The sequence below is a fragment of the Jaculus jaculus genome, chromosome 14 (genome assembly GCF_020740685.1).
Source record: "Jaculus jaculus isolate mJacJac1 chromosome 14, mJacJac1.mat.Y.cur, whole genome shotgun sequence".
NCBI lineage: Eukaryota > Metazoa > Chordata > Mammalia > Rodentia > Dipodidae > Jaculus > Jaculus jaculus.
This window is the reverse complement of record NC_059115.1, coordinates 25,043,018-25,060,235: the sequence shown is the minus strand read 5'-3', so window position 1 is coordinate 25,060,235 and position 17,218 is coordinate 25,043,018. Positions and strand designations below refer to the sequence as shown.

General features: G+C 44.8%; 1 protein-coding gene across 2 annotated transcripts; it reads right to left on the bottom strand.

The window, feature by feature from the left end:
- Positions 1 to 1,648: 1,648 nt before the first annotated feature.
- On the bottom strand, positions 1,649 to 16,694 carry LOC123454873 (probasin-like). 2 transcript variants are annotated; one of them, XM_045134558.1, is made up of 7 exons: positions 16,447 to 16,694; positions 15,995 to 16,131; positions 12,324 to 12,394; positions 10,087 to 10,194; positions 4,896 to 4,997; positions 4,692 to 4,756; positions 1,649 to 1,813 (listed from the first exon to the last, which is right to left on the bottom strand). In XM_045134558.1, the coding sequence occupies exons 1-6, from the start codon at positions 16,534 to 16,536 to the stop codon at positions 4,731 to 4,733; spliced, it is 534 nt and encodes a 177-aa protein (XP_044990493.1). In that variant the 5' UTR covers positions 16,537 to 16,694; the 3' UTR covers positions 1,649 to 1,813; positions 4,692 to 4,730. The 2 variants fall into 2 exon arrangements, with proteins under 2 accessions (XP_044990493.1, XP_044990494.1); XM_045134559.1 differs by lacking the exons at positions 1,649 to 1,813; positions 4,692 to 4,756; positions 4,896 to 4,997 and adding an exon at positions 5,244 to 5,373.
- Positions 16,695 to 17,218: the final 524 nt, after the last annotated feature.

Below are 17,218 nucleotides of genomic sequence, written 5' to 3'. Positions count from 1 at the left end.
GAGGATCGCTGTGAGTTTGAGGCCACCTGAGACTACACAGTGAATTACGGGTCAGCCTGGGCTACAGTGAAACCCTACCTCGAAAAGCCAATCAATCAATAAATAACTATAAAAACAAAAACTATGTCTCTCTCCTCAGAAGGATGACATCACAATTGGATTAGGAGCCTGGCCTTATGACCCCCTTTAGTTCTAATGGCCTTTCTAAAGTTTTAAAAAATATTTTATTTGTTTGAGAGAGACAGACAGGGGGAGAATGGGTGTGCCAGAACCTCTAGCAACTGCAAACAAACTGTGAAGATATGCACCACCGTGTGCATCTGGCTTATATGGGTACTGGGGAATCAAACCTGGGTCCGTTGGCTTTACATGCAAGTGCCTTAGCTGGTCTCTAGTCATCTCTCTAGACCCCTTTATTTTTTATTTATTTAAGAGAAAGACAGAAAGACGTAGACAGAGAGAGATAGAAAGAGAGACAGAATGAATGAGCATGGGCACACCAGGGCCTCCTTCCTCTGCAAACAAACTCCAGATGCATGTGTTCTTTGTGCATCTAGGAGTATGTGGGTACTGGGGAATTGAACAACCAGCGTCATTAGACTTTGCAGGCAAGCATCTTTAGCAATCTCCCCAGCCCACTTAAAATATTTTACTTATTTATTTGAAAGAGGGAAAAAGAGAGAGAGAGAACACTAACAGCCTCTTTAAATGCCCTCCCCCTCCCTTCACCTGAGGGCTCTTTTGTGTCCCCTCACCTGTATACCTGTCTGCATTGTGCTTTAATGATGAAGACTTTAAAAGCTCTCTTCTCTCCCTGTGAAAACACTTGCATGGATGGTAGACAGCCTCTGGTCAGCTTGTCTTTGCTGGTTTCTTGTTTTGTATGGAAGCAGGATCTCCTCTCCCTCTCTCCCTGGTTAATTGTTCTGTTTTTCTTACCTTCCTGTTCACTCTGTAAATCTAGGCTGGCCTTGAACTCAGTCATCCTCCTACCTCTGCCTCACAGGTGGTAGGAATAAAAACATGCACCACCACATCTGGCCATTGCATTTCTTTTTAAAAAAATGTATTGGAGCCAGATGTGGTGGCACACACCTTTAATCCCAGCACTTGAGAGGCAGAGGTAGGAGGATCACCATGAGTTGGAGGCAACTCTGAGACTACATGGTGAATTCCAGGTCAGCCTGTGCTAGAGTGAGAGACAGAGAGGCAGATAGAAAATGGGCTTGCCAGGGCCTCCAGCCACTGCAAACTCCAGACATATGTGCGACCTTTCACATCTGGCTTATGTAAATACTGGGGAATCAAACCTGGGTCCTTGAACTTTGCAGGCAAGTGCCTTGACTGCTAAGCCATCTCCTGGCCCTACTTATTTATTTATAATCTCATTATTCTTTCTTCTCTTTCTCCCTCCTCCCCCATCATTGCAGGCACACAGGGCTGACCTCAGCTTGGTGGCCACTTCTCTGACTTTCCTACATTTCTCTCTTACTCAACTAGGCCATCTAGAGTGCCTGGGAGACCTCCTGACATGGTTGCCAAGGACGTTTGAAAAAAGAAGTTTATTGTTTTTTCTTTTTTGTGCTGGGAACTGCACCCAGGGCTTTGCACATGTGGACCATGTGCTCCACTAAGCCGTGTCCCCTGCCCCAACCTGGGAAGGCATGAGGAAGTTTGCGGGGATCTGCTCCAGGGGAGAGAAGAGAATGCATGGGAGCAGGCAGACCAGTAGAAGGTCAGGGACACAGAGCTGAGGTTTGCATCCATCTAATGCAGGTCACTTCGCCGGTGTCGAGAGAATGAGGAGGCATGCCTGCAAGGCAAAGGGAGTGTCAGTGAGGGCTGCTCACTTGTTCTCAGGGTGACTTTGCACACTCAGGGCGCAGCCACTGAGACACTGCCATGGGTGACTATGCGTCAGGGCCAACTTCAGGAGCTGGGGAGAGGCAGACATGGCTGACTCATTCCAGGTGCTCCTGGTGGTACCCTGTTATGCTGTCTTCAAGACACCCAGGAACTTACCAATTCACTCAGGGCACAGCCACTGAGACACTGCCATGGGTGACTATGCGTCAGGGCCAACTTCAGGAGCTGGGGAGAGGCAGACATGGCTGACTCATTCCAGGTGCTCCTGGTGGTACCCTGTTATGCTGTCTTCAAGACACCCAGGAACTTACCAATTACCCATTCTTACCCCCAAACAGTATTTATTTATCTTTTTTATTTATGAGTGAGTGAAAGGAAGAGAAAGAGAGAGAGAGAGAGAATGGGTGTGCCAGGGCCTCTAGCCACTGCAAACAAACTCCAGGAGCATGGGGTACCTTGTGCGTCTGGGTTTATGTGGGTACTGGGGAATCAAACCTGGACACTCAGGCTTTGCAGGCAAGTGCTTTAAGTGCTAAGCCATCTCTCCAGCCCAGGTCTTTCTATTGTTATCCCCACACAGTATTTATTTATTTAGTTAGTTAGTTATGGTTTTGTTTTTTGAGACAGAGTCTCACTCTACCCCAGGATTGACCTGGAATTCACTATGTAGTCTCATGTGGTCTCAAACTCACAGCTACCCACATACCTCTGCCTCCTGAGTGCCAGGATTAAAGGTGTGTGTGCCACTACACTGGGCTTGTTTGTTTGTTTGTTTTTCAAGCATTTAAAAGTTTTCTTCCACTTGTTTTGTTTTATTGGGGTAGGGTCTTGCTCTAGACCTGGCTGACCTGAAATCCACTTAGGGTGACCTCAAACTCATGGCAATCCTTCTACCTCTCCCTCCTGAGTGCTGCCATTAAAGGCATGCGCCACCATGCCTGGCTTTCTCAAGTGTGATTTCTGTGTGCTGAGAATCTTCAATTCTTCTCTCCAGCCTTATTTTTTTTAATTGTTTTTGTTTTGTTTTGGTTTGGTTTGGTTTTCGAGGTAGGGTCTCATTCTGGTCCATGCTGACCTGGAATTAACTATGTAGTCTCAGGGTGGCCTCAAATTCACAGTGATTTTCTTACCTCTACCTTCCAAGTGCTGGTATTAAAGGTGTGTGCCACCATGCCCCGCAATCGTTTTTATGTTTTATTTCAAAGGAGAGAGATAGGGAGAGAAGAAAGAAAGGGAGGGAGGGAGGGAGGGAGGGAAGTGGGCATGCATCAGGACCTCTAGCCACTGCAAGCCAACTCCAGATACACGCTCTGGCTTTATGTGGGTACGAGGGAATCGAACCCAGGTCATTAGACTTTGCAGACAAGCACCTTAACCACTGAGCCATCTCCCCAACTGCTGAGCTCTCTCTCCAGCTTCCCATAGTTTCACCCATTCTCTCTACCTCTCTCTCATTTTCTCTCAAATAAATAAATAATAACTGGACTAGAGTGAAACCCTACCTCAAAAAAAAAAAAAATAGTGGGCTGGAGAGATGGCTTAGCAGTTAAGCGCTTGCCTGTGAAGCCTAAGGACCCCGGTTCGAGGTTCGATTCCCCAGAACCCACATTAGCCAGATGCACAAGGGGGCGCACGTGTCTGGAGTTCATTTGCAATGGTTGGAGGCCCTGGTGCACCCATTCTTTCTCTCTCTGTTTTTCTTTGTCTGTTGCTATCAAATAAATACATAAAAATAAACAAAAAGATTAAAAAATAAATAGTAAGAAAAACCCTTTTGTTGAGAACTTCCATAGATACAGATAATTGAATATTTTTTCTATTTTAAATCAAAGCAAAATAACCTTTTTTTCTTAACCTTTTTTCAATATATAGTCTCTCCAGCCCAGGCTGACCTGGCATTCACTCTGTACTTCCAGGCTGGTTTCAAACTCATAGCAATCTTCCTACCTCTCTCTCCCAAGTGCTGGGATTAAAGGCATGCACCACCACACCCAGGTCTTACTATCTTTTTTAAAAAACTATTTCATCTGCAAGCAGAGGTACAGAGATGGGTGGAGAGTATGAGCACACCAAAGACTCCAGCCACTGCAAATGGACTTCAGATGCATGCACCACTTTGTGCATCTGGCTTACATGGATACTGGGGAATTGAACCCAGGCCATTAGACTTTTCAGGCAAGTGCCTTAACTGCTGAGACATCTCCCCAGCTCCCTATTTTATTTATTTGTTTTTTATGTTATTCATTTCCAAGGAGAGAGGAGGAATGGGCACGCCACAGCCTCTTGTCTTTGCAAATGAACTTCAGATACACGTGCTACTTTCCATGTGGCTTTGCATGGGTACTGGGGAGTCATACCTGGGCCTTCGGGCTTTGCAAGCAAGTGCCTTTAACTGCTGAGACATGTCTCCAGCCCCAAAATATTATATATTGTTTAAGACAGGCTCTCAAAAGGTATCTCAGGCTGACCTCAAAAACCTGAGCTCAGGTGGTCCTCCAGTCTCAGGGCCTTGAGGGGCTGGTGCCACCATGCTTCTGACTCAGACTGAAGCTTGGCTTCTATTGAAGAGATGAAGTGATGAAGCCAACATCTCTCAATTTCTTCTCTTCTTTCTCTCCCTTTCTCCTTCCTTCCTTCTTACCTTCCTTTTTAAATCCAGGTTGGCCTCAAACTTGTAGCAACCCTTCTGCCTCTGTTTCCTAAATGTTGGCATTGCAGGTGCCATCAGGCTTGGGTTGGAGTCCTACTGGCATTTCAGTGGCCATTCTAGCAGGGACTGGACCCTCACCTGGTGCAAAGCTATCCCCTGCCCGTGCACTACCTACCAGCAGAATTCAGATGAATCTGACATGATTTCCATCTGCTTACTTGGCATAATGAGGACAGATGTCTGCAAAGAGAGATGACATGATAAATGATTTTCCCCATTTGGAATTTAATGAGATGCATTATCTAATGTAGATTAAACTAAAATATTAACACATTTCTCCTTGCATAAACAACACACAAGAAAGAATTTGGTAGCTAACCTGTTTCGGTGACTTTAATGATGTTTTTGACTGACAGTTTCATTTCTTCTACGTGTCTTCTGAAATTACTATAGTCTTGATTACTCAGTTCATGCCCTGTAGCTTATACATTTAAAGGACAAAATGTCAAATTGTTACTCAGTAGAGATGGGTGCACATTGACTCCAAAAGCAGCTCTCAGGCCATTTGCAATGAAAAGCCTGAATGTGTCTGAGCAACGTCAGCCTGTGCTTCTTGGCCTGTGGCTGCTTGTCCACAGGAAAGGGAAAGACATGGGATCCCCAGGCGCCTGGAGGTCTTCCTCTCCTGTCCCAGTCACAGCAGCCATGCCCTAGACTGCTGACTCTGCTATCAGCTGGGAAGGGCGAGCTGGACATTGCCCAGGGCCACTGGAAGCCCAAGAAGAGATGTTCCATTACAGGAGGTTACCCTGATAGCTCGGCTTTCTCATTTTCCCCAGAATATGAACTCATACGCCCTGTAGTGACATGGGCATAGGAAAACCTCAGACTCAGCAGTGCAAATTGCTGAAGTTAGTGCATCAAAGAGACTTCTGATGGCTAGAGAGATGACTCAGCAGATAAAGCACTTGCCGGCAGAGCCTAACAGCCAGGGTTCTATTCCCCAGTACACATGTAAAGCCAAACACACAAAGTGGCACATGTGCCTGGAGTTCATTCACAGTGACTAAATGCCCTGGCATGCCCATTCATTCTCTCCCTCACTCTTCTCTCTGTCTGTCTCCTTGCAAATAAATAAGAGACACCCAAGTCTCACATTTATGATGCACTATTTATAGTAAGCAAGATACTAAATCAATCAGAGGTTATCGGTGGATGAATGGATACACGATTTGCATGCATGATGCAATAGTATTCTGACAAGAAAAATGAAACCCTGTCACGTGTGAAAACATGGGTGACTGAGAGGACAATCTGGTGAGATGAGGCAAACATTGTCTTTTCTCTCCTGTGTGGAAACTGAAGAATTTGATCTCATAGACCAGGTGGTTTCAGCACCTGGAGGGTATGGAGGACAGGGACAGGGTAAAGATAACATGGCTAATGTGTCCTGGGGCGCCACAGACAGGCTAGTGGTAGACAGACAATAGCTCAGTGGGAGAACTATTCTGAACAGTGATTAATGTACACGAGGGTGCAGCTAGAACACAGGATGCTGACTTCTCCTAATATGAAGAATGAGAAATGTGTGAGGAGACCGATGAGCTCTCAGATGGTTCCATAATATATACAGCTATATGTGAACAGTTTACAAACATCAGGCCAGGCATGATGGTGCATGCCTTTATTCCCAGCACACAGGAGGCAGAGATAGGAAGATCACTGTGAATTCGAGGGCAGCTTGGAAGTACAGAATGAGTTCCAGGTCAGCCTGGGCTAGAGTGAGACCCTACTTTGAAAACAAACAAACAAAAAAACATTTAAGAACATCAGTGAGCACTGGATGTAATTGCTCCCTTCCGTTTCTCCAACACATGCGTACCACTATGAGAGTCACTCAGGAACACCTCTCAGGTGCCCTGCAGGCATTTGGTGGCCTTTGATGAAACAGGCTCAAATGCCAAGGCTCTCTGTAAGGCCTGAGCAGATTCTTACAGAGCTGTGGTCCCCAGTGTCTGCTTATGGGAATCATGGGAGAGCTTCAAGAAGTCCCTAAGCTTGGGTGGGATGCTGGGGCCAGCCAACTCTGATGCCCCAAATTTCTCACTAATCTAAAGTGTAACGACAGGTCCTAGCAATCCCAACCCTAGGGAGAGGTCCCTCAGAGCTAAAAACAGGCATGCAAGGCAAAACATGCACCTGAGTGTTCATTCCATTTACAATACCAAAAGAGGGAAGTAGCTGAAATGTCCACCAGTGGACAAAAGGTCAGACACAGGTGGCCACAACAAGGGTACGTCTTGGAAGAATTCTGCCCAGTGGGTAAACTAGACACAGAGGGCCACATGTTGCTCACACTCTGTGAAATGTACAGAGTAGAAAACCCACACAGGAGCTGAGTGTGGTGGTGGACACCTTTAATTCCAGCACTCGGGAGGCTAAGGTAGAAAGATTGCAATGAGTATTTTGTTGCTGTTGTTTTCAAGGTAGGGTCTCACAGAAGTCCAGGCTTACCTGTACTCATTTTTTAGTCCCAGGCTGGTCTCACACTCACAGCAATCCTATCTCTGCCTCCCCAGTGCTCAGATTAAAGGTGTGCACCACCACACCTGGTGACTACAATGACTTTTGAGGCCAGCCTTGGGTACAGAGTGAACACCCAGTCAGCCTGAGTTAGAATGATACTCTGCATCCAAAACCAAATTATATGTACAGCTACATAGTGGTGAATTCCAGGTAAGCCTGGGCTAGAGTGAGACTTTATTTATCTCAAAAAAAAAAAAAAAGAAAGAAAAGAAAAGAAAAGATCACGGTATTTGGAGCTGGGTGTGGTAGCACACACCTTTAGTCCCAGCACATGGGAGGATGAGGTAGAAGGATCACCAGGAGTTCAGGGCCAGCCTGTAGCTATCAAGTGAGTTCTAGGTCAGCCAGGGCTAGAGTGAGATCCTACCTCAAAAGAAATGAGAAAAAAAAATAGAATACCCACACAAGCAGCAGATTCATGGTTGGCAGGGGTTGGAGGCTCTGAGAAGTGGCAGCTTAATGGGTCCCGGGCTGCCTGTACAGTGTTAATAAGGTTCTGGAACTGGACAAGGAGGCTGTACAAAACTGAGAGCAGGGCTGCAGAGAATGCTCAGTGGATAAGGCACTTGCCTGCAAAGCCTAATGACTTGGGCTCAATTTTCCAGTACCTCATAAAACCAGATGCACTAAACGGTGCATGCACTGGGAGCTAGAAGCCCTGGCATGCCCATTTTCCAACCCAGAAATAAATAAATAATAAATAAAATATTTTTAATAAAAACAGTGCAGCAGGGCTGGAGACATTGCTTAGCGGTTAAGGTACTTGCCTACAAAGCCAAAGGACCTCAGTTTGATTCCCCAGGACCCATGTAAGCCAGATGCACAAGGTGACGCATGTGTCTAGAGTTTGTTTGCAGTGGCCAAGGTACGCCCATTCTCTCTCTCTCTCTCTCTTCCTCTCTCTCTCTCTTTCTCCCTCTCAAATAAATAAATTAGTTAAATTAAAATAGTTTTTTTTTAAAAAAAAAAACAGTGCAGCAAAGGTTGCTGATCAGAAGTAAGAGGTAAGGGTGAGAAACCTTGTGTTACGTGTGTTTTACCACAATTGGAAAAATGTCTGACGATGACATCAAACTAGAAGAGAGAGTAGCTGGAAAGAAGAACGAATTCAGTGGGATTTGAGAGGGGAAAGGAAGGGTAGCAGGAAGGGAATGTGATCCTGCCACATCATTTATACTTATAGAAGTTGTAGACTTACAAGTTTATTTAAAAGATAGAAAATGCCTACACAGATGATACACTGTGGGGATAAGCTGGAAACTATTGAATTAGAGGATTATGTTACCATATAATGTTACCATAATTCAGTAGATAAAAAATTACCTTCCCAGGGCGTGGTGGTACACATCTTTAATTCCAGCACTCGGGAGGCAGAGGTAGGAGGATCACCATGAGTTCAAGGCCACCCTGAGACTACGTAGTGAATTCCAGGTCAGCCTGGGATAGAGTGAGATCATACTTTGAAAAACAAAACATAAAAATTATCACCTTTGATTTGAGGAAACTCGGGAGACAGCTGGGAGATGCTGAATAGTACACATTAGGTCATCCTCAGGGGTTTTAAATTTTCTTTTAACCATTCATTTTTAACTTAGATAAAAAAGTTCATTCACTGAGTGTACATTTCTAAAGGGTTTCCTTTTCCAAATTGGCAGTAGTGAGGATGGAACCTAGGGCCTCCCACATGCTGGGCAAGTGCTTTACCACTGTGCTAGAGCCCTCCGCTCCTCTCTGTGCATTCCGGGCAGGGGCTCTTCCTATGCAGCTTCTTTTCTACAAGGCACTTTTTAAATTATTTATTGATTTGAGAGAGAGAATGGGTAACTTCAAGGTGCATGTGCCATTCTATGCATTTAACTTTATGTGGGTACTGGGGAATCAAACTAGGGTTGTTAGGCTTTACAAGCAAGCACCTTAACAATTGAGTAATCTCTCCAGCCCCTATTTTTGCAAGTTTTTAAAAATGTTTTATTTATTTAGTTATTTATTTATTTATTTGACAAAGAAAGAGGAAGAGAAAGAGAGAATGGGTGCACCAGGGCCTAAAGCCACAGCAAATGAAGTCCAGACATGTGCACCTCCTTGTGTATCTGGCTAACGTGGGTCCTGGGGAATCGAACCTGGGTCCTTTGGCTTTGCAGGCAAACACCGTAACCACTAAGCCATCCCTCCAGCCCTTTTATTTGAGATGGGATCTTGCTGTAGCACAGGCTGACCTGAATTCACTATGTAGCCTCAGGCTAGCCTCAAACTCATGGCTATCCTCCTGCCCCTGCCTCCCAATGGTAGGATTAAAGGTGTGCACCGCTATGCCTGGCTCATTTCTATAAGTTTTAATAAACCCAAACCAACCAGTACCACACAGAAGAACAAGGAGGTGTGAGCTCCATTCCTGACACAGTTCCTATGTGCTGGCATGGCTACACACTGTCTTGAATCCTGGCAGCTGGGGATTAGCACCTTCCCAGGAGTTTTACTTTTCTAGATGGTCATATAAGGGGAGCTGTGTTCCTCCTTTCTTTTGGTATGACACATCCAAGATACACCCAGGGACGGGAAGAATTACATCTCATTTCTGAGTGACATTCCCTTTCATGGGTGTAGGGTCTTTGCTTATCCATCCAGTCCATCAAGGGCATTCAGGTACTTTCAGACTTTATGAATAGAATTAATGCTGTAAACATTCTGGTGCAGGGTTTGAATGGGCATATATTTTCAGTTCTCCAGAATGCTTTTCTCCTATCATATATTTTCCTCCAGTTCTTGGGAAGCTGAGGCAGAGGATTGCTGTGAGTTCAAGGGTAGCCTGGGCTACTTTAGGGAGGATTATGCAGGGTTGGGAGAATGGAAGAATTTATAATCACAGAAACACAGAGGTTCAGAGGCTGTGCCCATATCTCTTGACAGAGCAGACACCAATAGTGTGCCCATCGTGATCACAGCAGCTGGGAGAAACCCCAGTGTGACCCTTACTCCACACCTACCGAAGGCCAGCATCATGAAGGTCACATCAGCATCTTCACTTATGTTGACAAGATAAATCATATGTGCGCTCATGATCTGCTTGATGTAGAAGTAGCACTTCCCTGAGTCTGGGGGTAGAAGAGATAGGCTTGCCTTAGTGCCAGAGGGAATCATTTTTCTTTCTTTTTTTTTTTTTTTTGCTTCTTGAGGTAAGGTCTCACTGTAGTCCAGGCTGCCTGGCACTTACTCTGTTCTCCCAGACTAGCCTTCAACTCACAGTGCTCCTTCTACCTCTGCCTCCTGAGTGCTGGGATTAAAGGCATGCACCACCACGCCCAGCTTGGAATCTTTTTTAAATTATTTATTTATTCACTTGCAAGACGGGAGAGAGAAAGAGAGAGAGAGAGAACGGGCATGCCAGGGCCTCTAGCCACTGCACACGAATGCCAAATACATGCACTACTTTGTGCATCTGGCTTTACGTGGGCACTGGGGACAAACCCGGGTCATTAGGTTTTGCAGACACCTTAAATGCTGAGTCATCTCTCCCGCCCTTGGAATCATTTTTGTGATAGTGAAAAAATAGTCCCCACTCATCTCAGCTTCTGATGGACAGTGAGCCCAGGCAGTAAGGACACCCACATCCCTTGCAGTCCACTTCCAGCAGAATTGAAGAAAGAGTGTTTGCTGTCCTCCAGTTTCTGAAGGCCAGCACTTTCCTGGAAAAATACTTGTGCTGTTCTAACCAGTTATGTCCTCCAGGATTTTTTTTTTTTTTTTTGGCAGACTGTGAACTAGACACTATAGTTCTTTAAGTTTGCCCTGTGTTACAAGGGGTGAAACATCACTGTGGCTCAAAGCACATTGTGTTTGAGAATTCCCTGTATACGTGAGGCATAAAAACTAACATTGAGGGCTGGAGAGATGGCTTAGCAGTTAAGGCGCTTGCCTGCAAGGCCAAAGGACCTCAGTTTGATTCCCTAGTACCCATGTAAGCCAGATGCACAAGGCAGTGCATGCATCTGGAGTTCCTTTGCAGTGACTAGAAGTCCTGGTGTGCCCATTCTCTTTCTCTCTCTCTCTCTCTCTCTCTCTCTCTCTCTGTCTCTTTCCCTCTCTCAAATAAATAAATAAAAATAAAATATTTACAAAAAAATTAACATTGAGGAATGCGGTGGGCAGAGGCACATGCTGGTGTCCCCACACTCAGAAGGCTGAGACGGAAGGATTTCCAGCCTGAACAACTTAACAAGATCCAGCCACAGAACAAAATAGTTAATAGCTATTGAAATCCTTTCCATTCATTTATTTTTTGTTGTTGTTCTTTTTTGCTTTGTTTTTGAAAAATTTATTTATTTATTATTTATTTATTTGATAGAGAGAAAATGGGTGCATCAGTGCCTCCCAGCCACTGCAAATGAACTACATACTCATGTGCCACCTTGTGCATCTGGCTTTACTTAAGTACTGGGGAAATCAAACCTAGATCCTTTGGCTTTGCAGGCAAGTGCCCTAACCACTGAGCAATCTCTCCAGCACCTTTGCTTTGTTTTGAGACAAGGACTCACTAAGTTACTCTGAAAGGTCTTAACATTGCTCGTAGCCCTGTTGATAAACCAGTTACAGCTTTTCATATTATATTGCTCTGCTCTTTCCTCATATCACAGTGGAATATAATACAGAAACATGTCCTGTATGTTTTAAAAACACACAGTCCCACCGACATTAGTGGTACTCCGTTCTTATATGAAAGTGAGAATCTGATTGACTGTGAGGGAGCCAGCGGCACAGACAACTGGGTGTGTAAGAGAAAGACTGTGATTGTGTGGGTGTGACTGTGTGACTGTAACTGTGACTGTGGTTTTCTGTGTGAATGTGACTGTGCCTGGATGATTATGTGGCTGTGACTGTTCCTGTGTGACTGTGACTTCATCACTATGTCACTGTGACTTTATAATTATTACTGTGTGGTTGTGACTTTATGACTGTGTGGCTAGGAATGTGGCTGTGTGACTATGACTGTGTTCCTGTGTGACTGTGACTGCATGACTATGTGGCTATGACTGTGTGACTGGCTGTGTGAGAGCGGCTGTGCTACTGTGTGACTGGAAGTGTTGCTGTGTGGCTGTGACTCTGCGACCGTATGGCTGTACCAGTGTGTGGTCGTGACTATGTGACTCTGGCTCTGGGGCTGGGACAGTGGGAACGGGGTGGGGGGGACGACTTCTTTGCAGGGTGCTAGCTCTGCCACACTCACAGTGCATGCTGAACCACACTTCCTCGCTTCTAACAGCATGGACACGAAACCTCCTGCAGGTGCAGTTAACCCTTGAAAATGAAGAGATTGTGAATTAGTGAAAAAGTCACGGGATTCATTAATTAAAATATTTATCCATTGATCAAGGACCTTCATTCTTATCCTAATCTTGGTAACTGGCTCAGTGTATGTGTGACTTTGGGCAATTCTTCTTTATTGTTGGATTTTTAAATGAATAAACCTTTTAATGACAAAAAAATATTTATCCAGGTATGGTGGCACATGCCTTTAATCCCAGCACTTGGGAGGCTGAAGTGGAAGGATTCCTGCGAGTTCAAGGCCAGCCTGAGTCTAATTCCAGGCCAGCCTGGACTAGAGTGAGATCCTACCTGGAAAAAAACAAAATAAACAAATAAATAATAAATATTTACAAGTGGCATTTTATAGGACAGGCAATCTACTTATTTTCTTTTAATATTTTTATTTATTTATTTGAGAGAGAAAGTGAGTATGGGCATGCCAGGGCCTTTTTGCCACTGAACTCCAGACACATACAGCACTTTGTGCATCTGGCTTTATGTGGGTACTGGAGAACTGAGCCAAGGCCATCAGGCTTTGCAAGCATCTTCCACTACTGAGCCTCATCTCCAGCCCTTCTACTTATTTTCTTTTGCTTCTGTGTTAGTTTTCCATCATTGTGACAAAGTACCCAACAGTTGCAATGTGTGGAGGAGGAGAGGTTCATTTTGGCTCATGGTTTAAGAGCTGTTAGTCTGTTATGATAAGGAGTGTATGACAGAGCAAAGCAGCTCACCTCAATGGTAGCCAAGGAGACTGAATGACAGATAGATACCCCTCTTTGTTCCATCTGAGTCCCCAGATCCCCTGCCCATGTTCTGAGTGAGTCCCCTTAGTCAGTCCTGCCTGGTAACACACTCACAGACACACTCACAAGTGTGCTTTCTCCCAGGGGCTTCTCCAGCCAATCAAGTTGTCATCAAGATTAACCATACCAGCTAGGTGTGATGGTGCAGACCTTTACTCCCAGCACTCAGGAGGCAGAGTTAGGAGGCTCACTGTGAGTTCAAGGCCAGCCCAAGACAACAGAATGAGAGCTAGGTCAGCCTGGACTAGAATGAGACCCTACCTCAAAAAAAAAAAAAAAAAAAAAGGAAACAAAGAAAAGAAAAAAAAAAGATTAACCACTATAACTTCATAAGAATTTTTTGATCTCTGGAAACATATACATGAAGAGAAAGTACCATGCTTGCCCTAGACATCTAGACATGACTGGCCAGGGTGGGTGGTTTTGATGCCTTATCTTGATGGGGACATAACAAACACTAAAGTATGCCAGTTTGTGACTAGAAAGATTCTGTTGACATGCGTGAAGACTAAGGAAAACTATGATTAGGTAAAAATGGAGCATTCTCATGGCACACACCCTTAATCCCAGCACTCAGGAGACAGAGGTAGGAGGATCACCATGAGTTCAAGGCCACCCTGAGACTACATAATGAATTCCAGGTCAGTCTAGGCTGGAGTGAAAAAAAAAAAAGTGGAACATTTTCATAAGGTCAGGAAACTTTTCCAAATGTGTTAAAAGCACACCAAAATCAATTGCCATTCTGATCTCTCCCCACAAGTTGATTTGTCTGCTGTTGATTTATACAAATGGAAGGGTGCAGTATGAAATCATGTATGTGTCAACTTCTCCACTCAGTATTGTCTGTGATTGTCATTCGTGTCAACATATCAAGCATTAATTTCCCAGTTTTCATTGCTGTGTTTATAGGCCAGTCTATAAGGTACCATCACTTAGGGGCTGGGGAAATAGCTCAGTGGTTAAAGGTGCTTGCTAGTGAAGCTAGCTGGCCCAGGTTCAATCCCCTAGCACACACATAAAGCTGGATGCAAAAGGGTGCATGCACTGGTGATCTCAATGAGCCAACAACAGGGGGAGGCAGAACTAGGAGAATCAGAAGCTTGTGGGCCAGCAAGTCATACATTCCTTTTCAGGCTGACAGTGGGTTTGCGGTAGCAAGAGACCCTATCTCAAAGAAAGTCTATCACAGCCGGGCGTGGTGGTGCACGCCTTTAATCCCAGCACTCGGGAGGCAGGATCACCATGAGTTCGAGGCTACCCTGAGACTACATAGTGAATTCCAGGTCAGCCTGGGCCAGAGTGAGACCCTAACTCTAAAAACAAAAAGAAAGAGAGAAAGAAAGAAAGGTGTACAACAGACACTTCAAAGTTGTCCACTGATCTTGACATGTATACTGTGTCATACGTGTCCCCCCCAACACACACACACGAGTCAAAAAAATTAAAAGCCACCATTTTTTCATACATTTTAAGTTAACAGATATTTGTGGTGTTTGTAGTTTTGGGTTTTATGAAGAGTAAATAATATGACTTCTTTTTTGTTTTTTTGTTTTTTTTTTTCGAGGTAGGATTCCAGTCCAGACTGACCTGGCATTCACTAAGCAGTCTCGGGGTGGCCTTGAACTCACAGTGATACTTTTACCTCCACCTCACAAGTGCTGGTATTAAAGATGTATGCCATCATTCCTGGCCTATTCTTAAGCATAACATTTAAATACATATTAAATATTCAATTTAACTCATTAGTTAATAAGGAAACCTAGGCATATGTTAGAATTTGCCCCAAATTAATGCCAAATGCAGCATTAATTTATTTATATCAATAAAGGAATTGTGAAATAAATGGGCAAATGGAGATAAAGGTAGCTTCTTCCAGAGTGGGGAGGAAGTCCAAGAAACTCTGAGGAATAAGGACTCTTAGCTTTGCATTGGTGTTAGTTGTTTCCATTAAAACTTGTTCTTGGTCTGGAGAGATTACTCAGTGGTTAGTGCACTTGCTACAAAGCCTAATGAAACAGCATGCAGTTCACCAAGACCCACATAAAGTTAGATGCACAGCGTAGCACATGCATCTGGAGTTCATTTGCAGCGGTAAGAGGCCCTGGTACACCCATTCTCTCTCTCTATCTCTCTTCTCTTCTGTCTCCTTCTGCTTGCAAATAAATAAATAAATATTTAAATTTTTTTCAAGGGGCTGGAGAGATAGTTCAGTGGTACTTGCCTTCAGAGCCTAATGACATGAGTTTGATTCCCTATTACCCATGTAAAGCCAGATGCACAAAGTGATGCATATATCTGGAATTTGTTTGCAGTCACTAAATGTCCTGGGATGCCCATTTTCTGTTTCTCTTCTATCTCTCTCTGCTTGCAAATAAGTCAAAATTATTTTTTTAAAAAATTTTCAATCCAGGCATGGTGGTACATGCCTTTAATACCAGCACTTGGGAGACCAAAGTAGGAAGTCTTGCATTTAGCATTTTTTAAGTTTATTTTTTGAGGTAGGGTCTTGCTCCAGCCCAGGCTGACCTGGAATTCACTCTGTAGTCTCAGGGTGTCCTCAAATTCACTGAAATCCTTCCACCTTGACCTCCTGAGTGCTGGGATTAAAGGCATGTGCCACTACACCTGGCCTTCCATTTAGCATTTTGGCATGTCATGTCCCTCAGGCTGCACTGTCTTTGTCTAGAATGAAATCAGCAGGACACACTCCCTTGTGGATACCCACAGACTGCAGGAATACATCTCTCTTCCTTGAGCGCCTTCTGCTCTTGATGCTGAGACCCACCTGATGTAAAAGGTGACATTGAGGTCACCATTGAGCAGCCAATCTATGTCACGAAGGTAAATTCTCAGTGGTCCATTCTCCGCTATCATTTCCTCCCTGTTGGCCGTCAGGTAGATGGTGTTCCACCGAGTTTTCTGCTGGGGAAACATTCAGCAAGACAGGTTAGCACAAATCCTGTGTGTTCTTATGAAAACAGAGAGGAATGAACCAGGCTTTCTGACGAGGAGGTCTCTGGATTACTTTGCTCAGAGACCAGAACTGTAGAGCCAAGCCTGAGCCTATGCAAGAGAATGCTCAGCTTCATGCTGCTGAGCCCCATCTAGATTCTGATGCCCTAGTAGCTGCCACTGAGGAAGTTGAGGTAGGCCTCAAATTCCAGCCCCACCACCTACACGTACCCCTGCGTGCAGAGAGCCCACATGCAGGGCAGAATCATGCCTTCATCATGGTACCTGGTACTGGTGGCCCAGTGTCCCTTCTATACTGGAGAGCTGGTCAGCATGGGCCAGGCCCAGGACGAGAGTGAGAAGCAGCACGTTCATCCTAGGGCCAACCTCCCCTCCGTTTCTTCAGCCCCTGTGAGTTGACTGCAGGGCACTCTGCTTTTATGGGACTTGCAGTGGTGGCATGGTGTCAGCGGCTTGTATCTTTTACTTCTTGTAACCAATCCAACAATAATGGAAAAGGCACTCAGTGGGCACCTGTGAGATTTAGTGTGGCATTGTGTGAGTGAATCCTGTGCATTTTGACACTTCACCAGTGCTCACCAGTGGGACGTGGGTCATGGGGACAAGAGGAGATGGTTGTGGGGACCATGTACTGTCAGTCCTGTCCTCAGAAGCCAGTATTTTGAAAAGGCAACATCAGCCTGAGTCTCGTCAAGTGAATTTGTTCTTTCAGTCTGCTTCTGCCACTGACCTTGCCTTTGGATGGTGCCTAACACAAACAGCTGTCTTGACAAGTTTGGCAATTTTCCCATGTTAAGTTGTAGTCTAGTAGAGTCAGCATACAGTAAAACAGGGAAATAAAAGCCCCAAGAACAAAGGCTTGCTATAGTTCTCTTGGACTTGCTGTACACTTTGTTTTCATTTGGCACAGATTGCTCATTTGGGGATCAAATGCAGCCTGGATGACCCCCTGGGGGACTGTCGCTGGTCTTCCCAGTGCCAATACTGCACAAAGGACACAAGGCTGTCGCAAATGCCAGAAGAAGAGGTTTCAACC

Bases quoted from the DNA above. Each gene is read 5' to 3' on its own strand.
- LOC123454873 (XM_045134558.1), bottom strand. From the start codon at position 16,536: ATGAACGTGCTGCTTCTCACTCTCGTCCTGGGCCTGGCCCATGCTGAC. The intron at 10,195-12,323 runs GTGAGTGTGGCA...TTCTACCCCCAG, and splicing joins AGTGTGGTTCAGCATGCACT to ACTCAGGGAAGTGCTACTTC. The intron at 4,757-4,895 runs GTTAGCTACCAA...CTCTCTTTGCAG, and splicing joins CATTAAAGTCACCGAAACAG to ACATCTGTCCTCATTATGCC.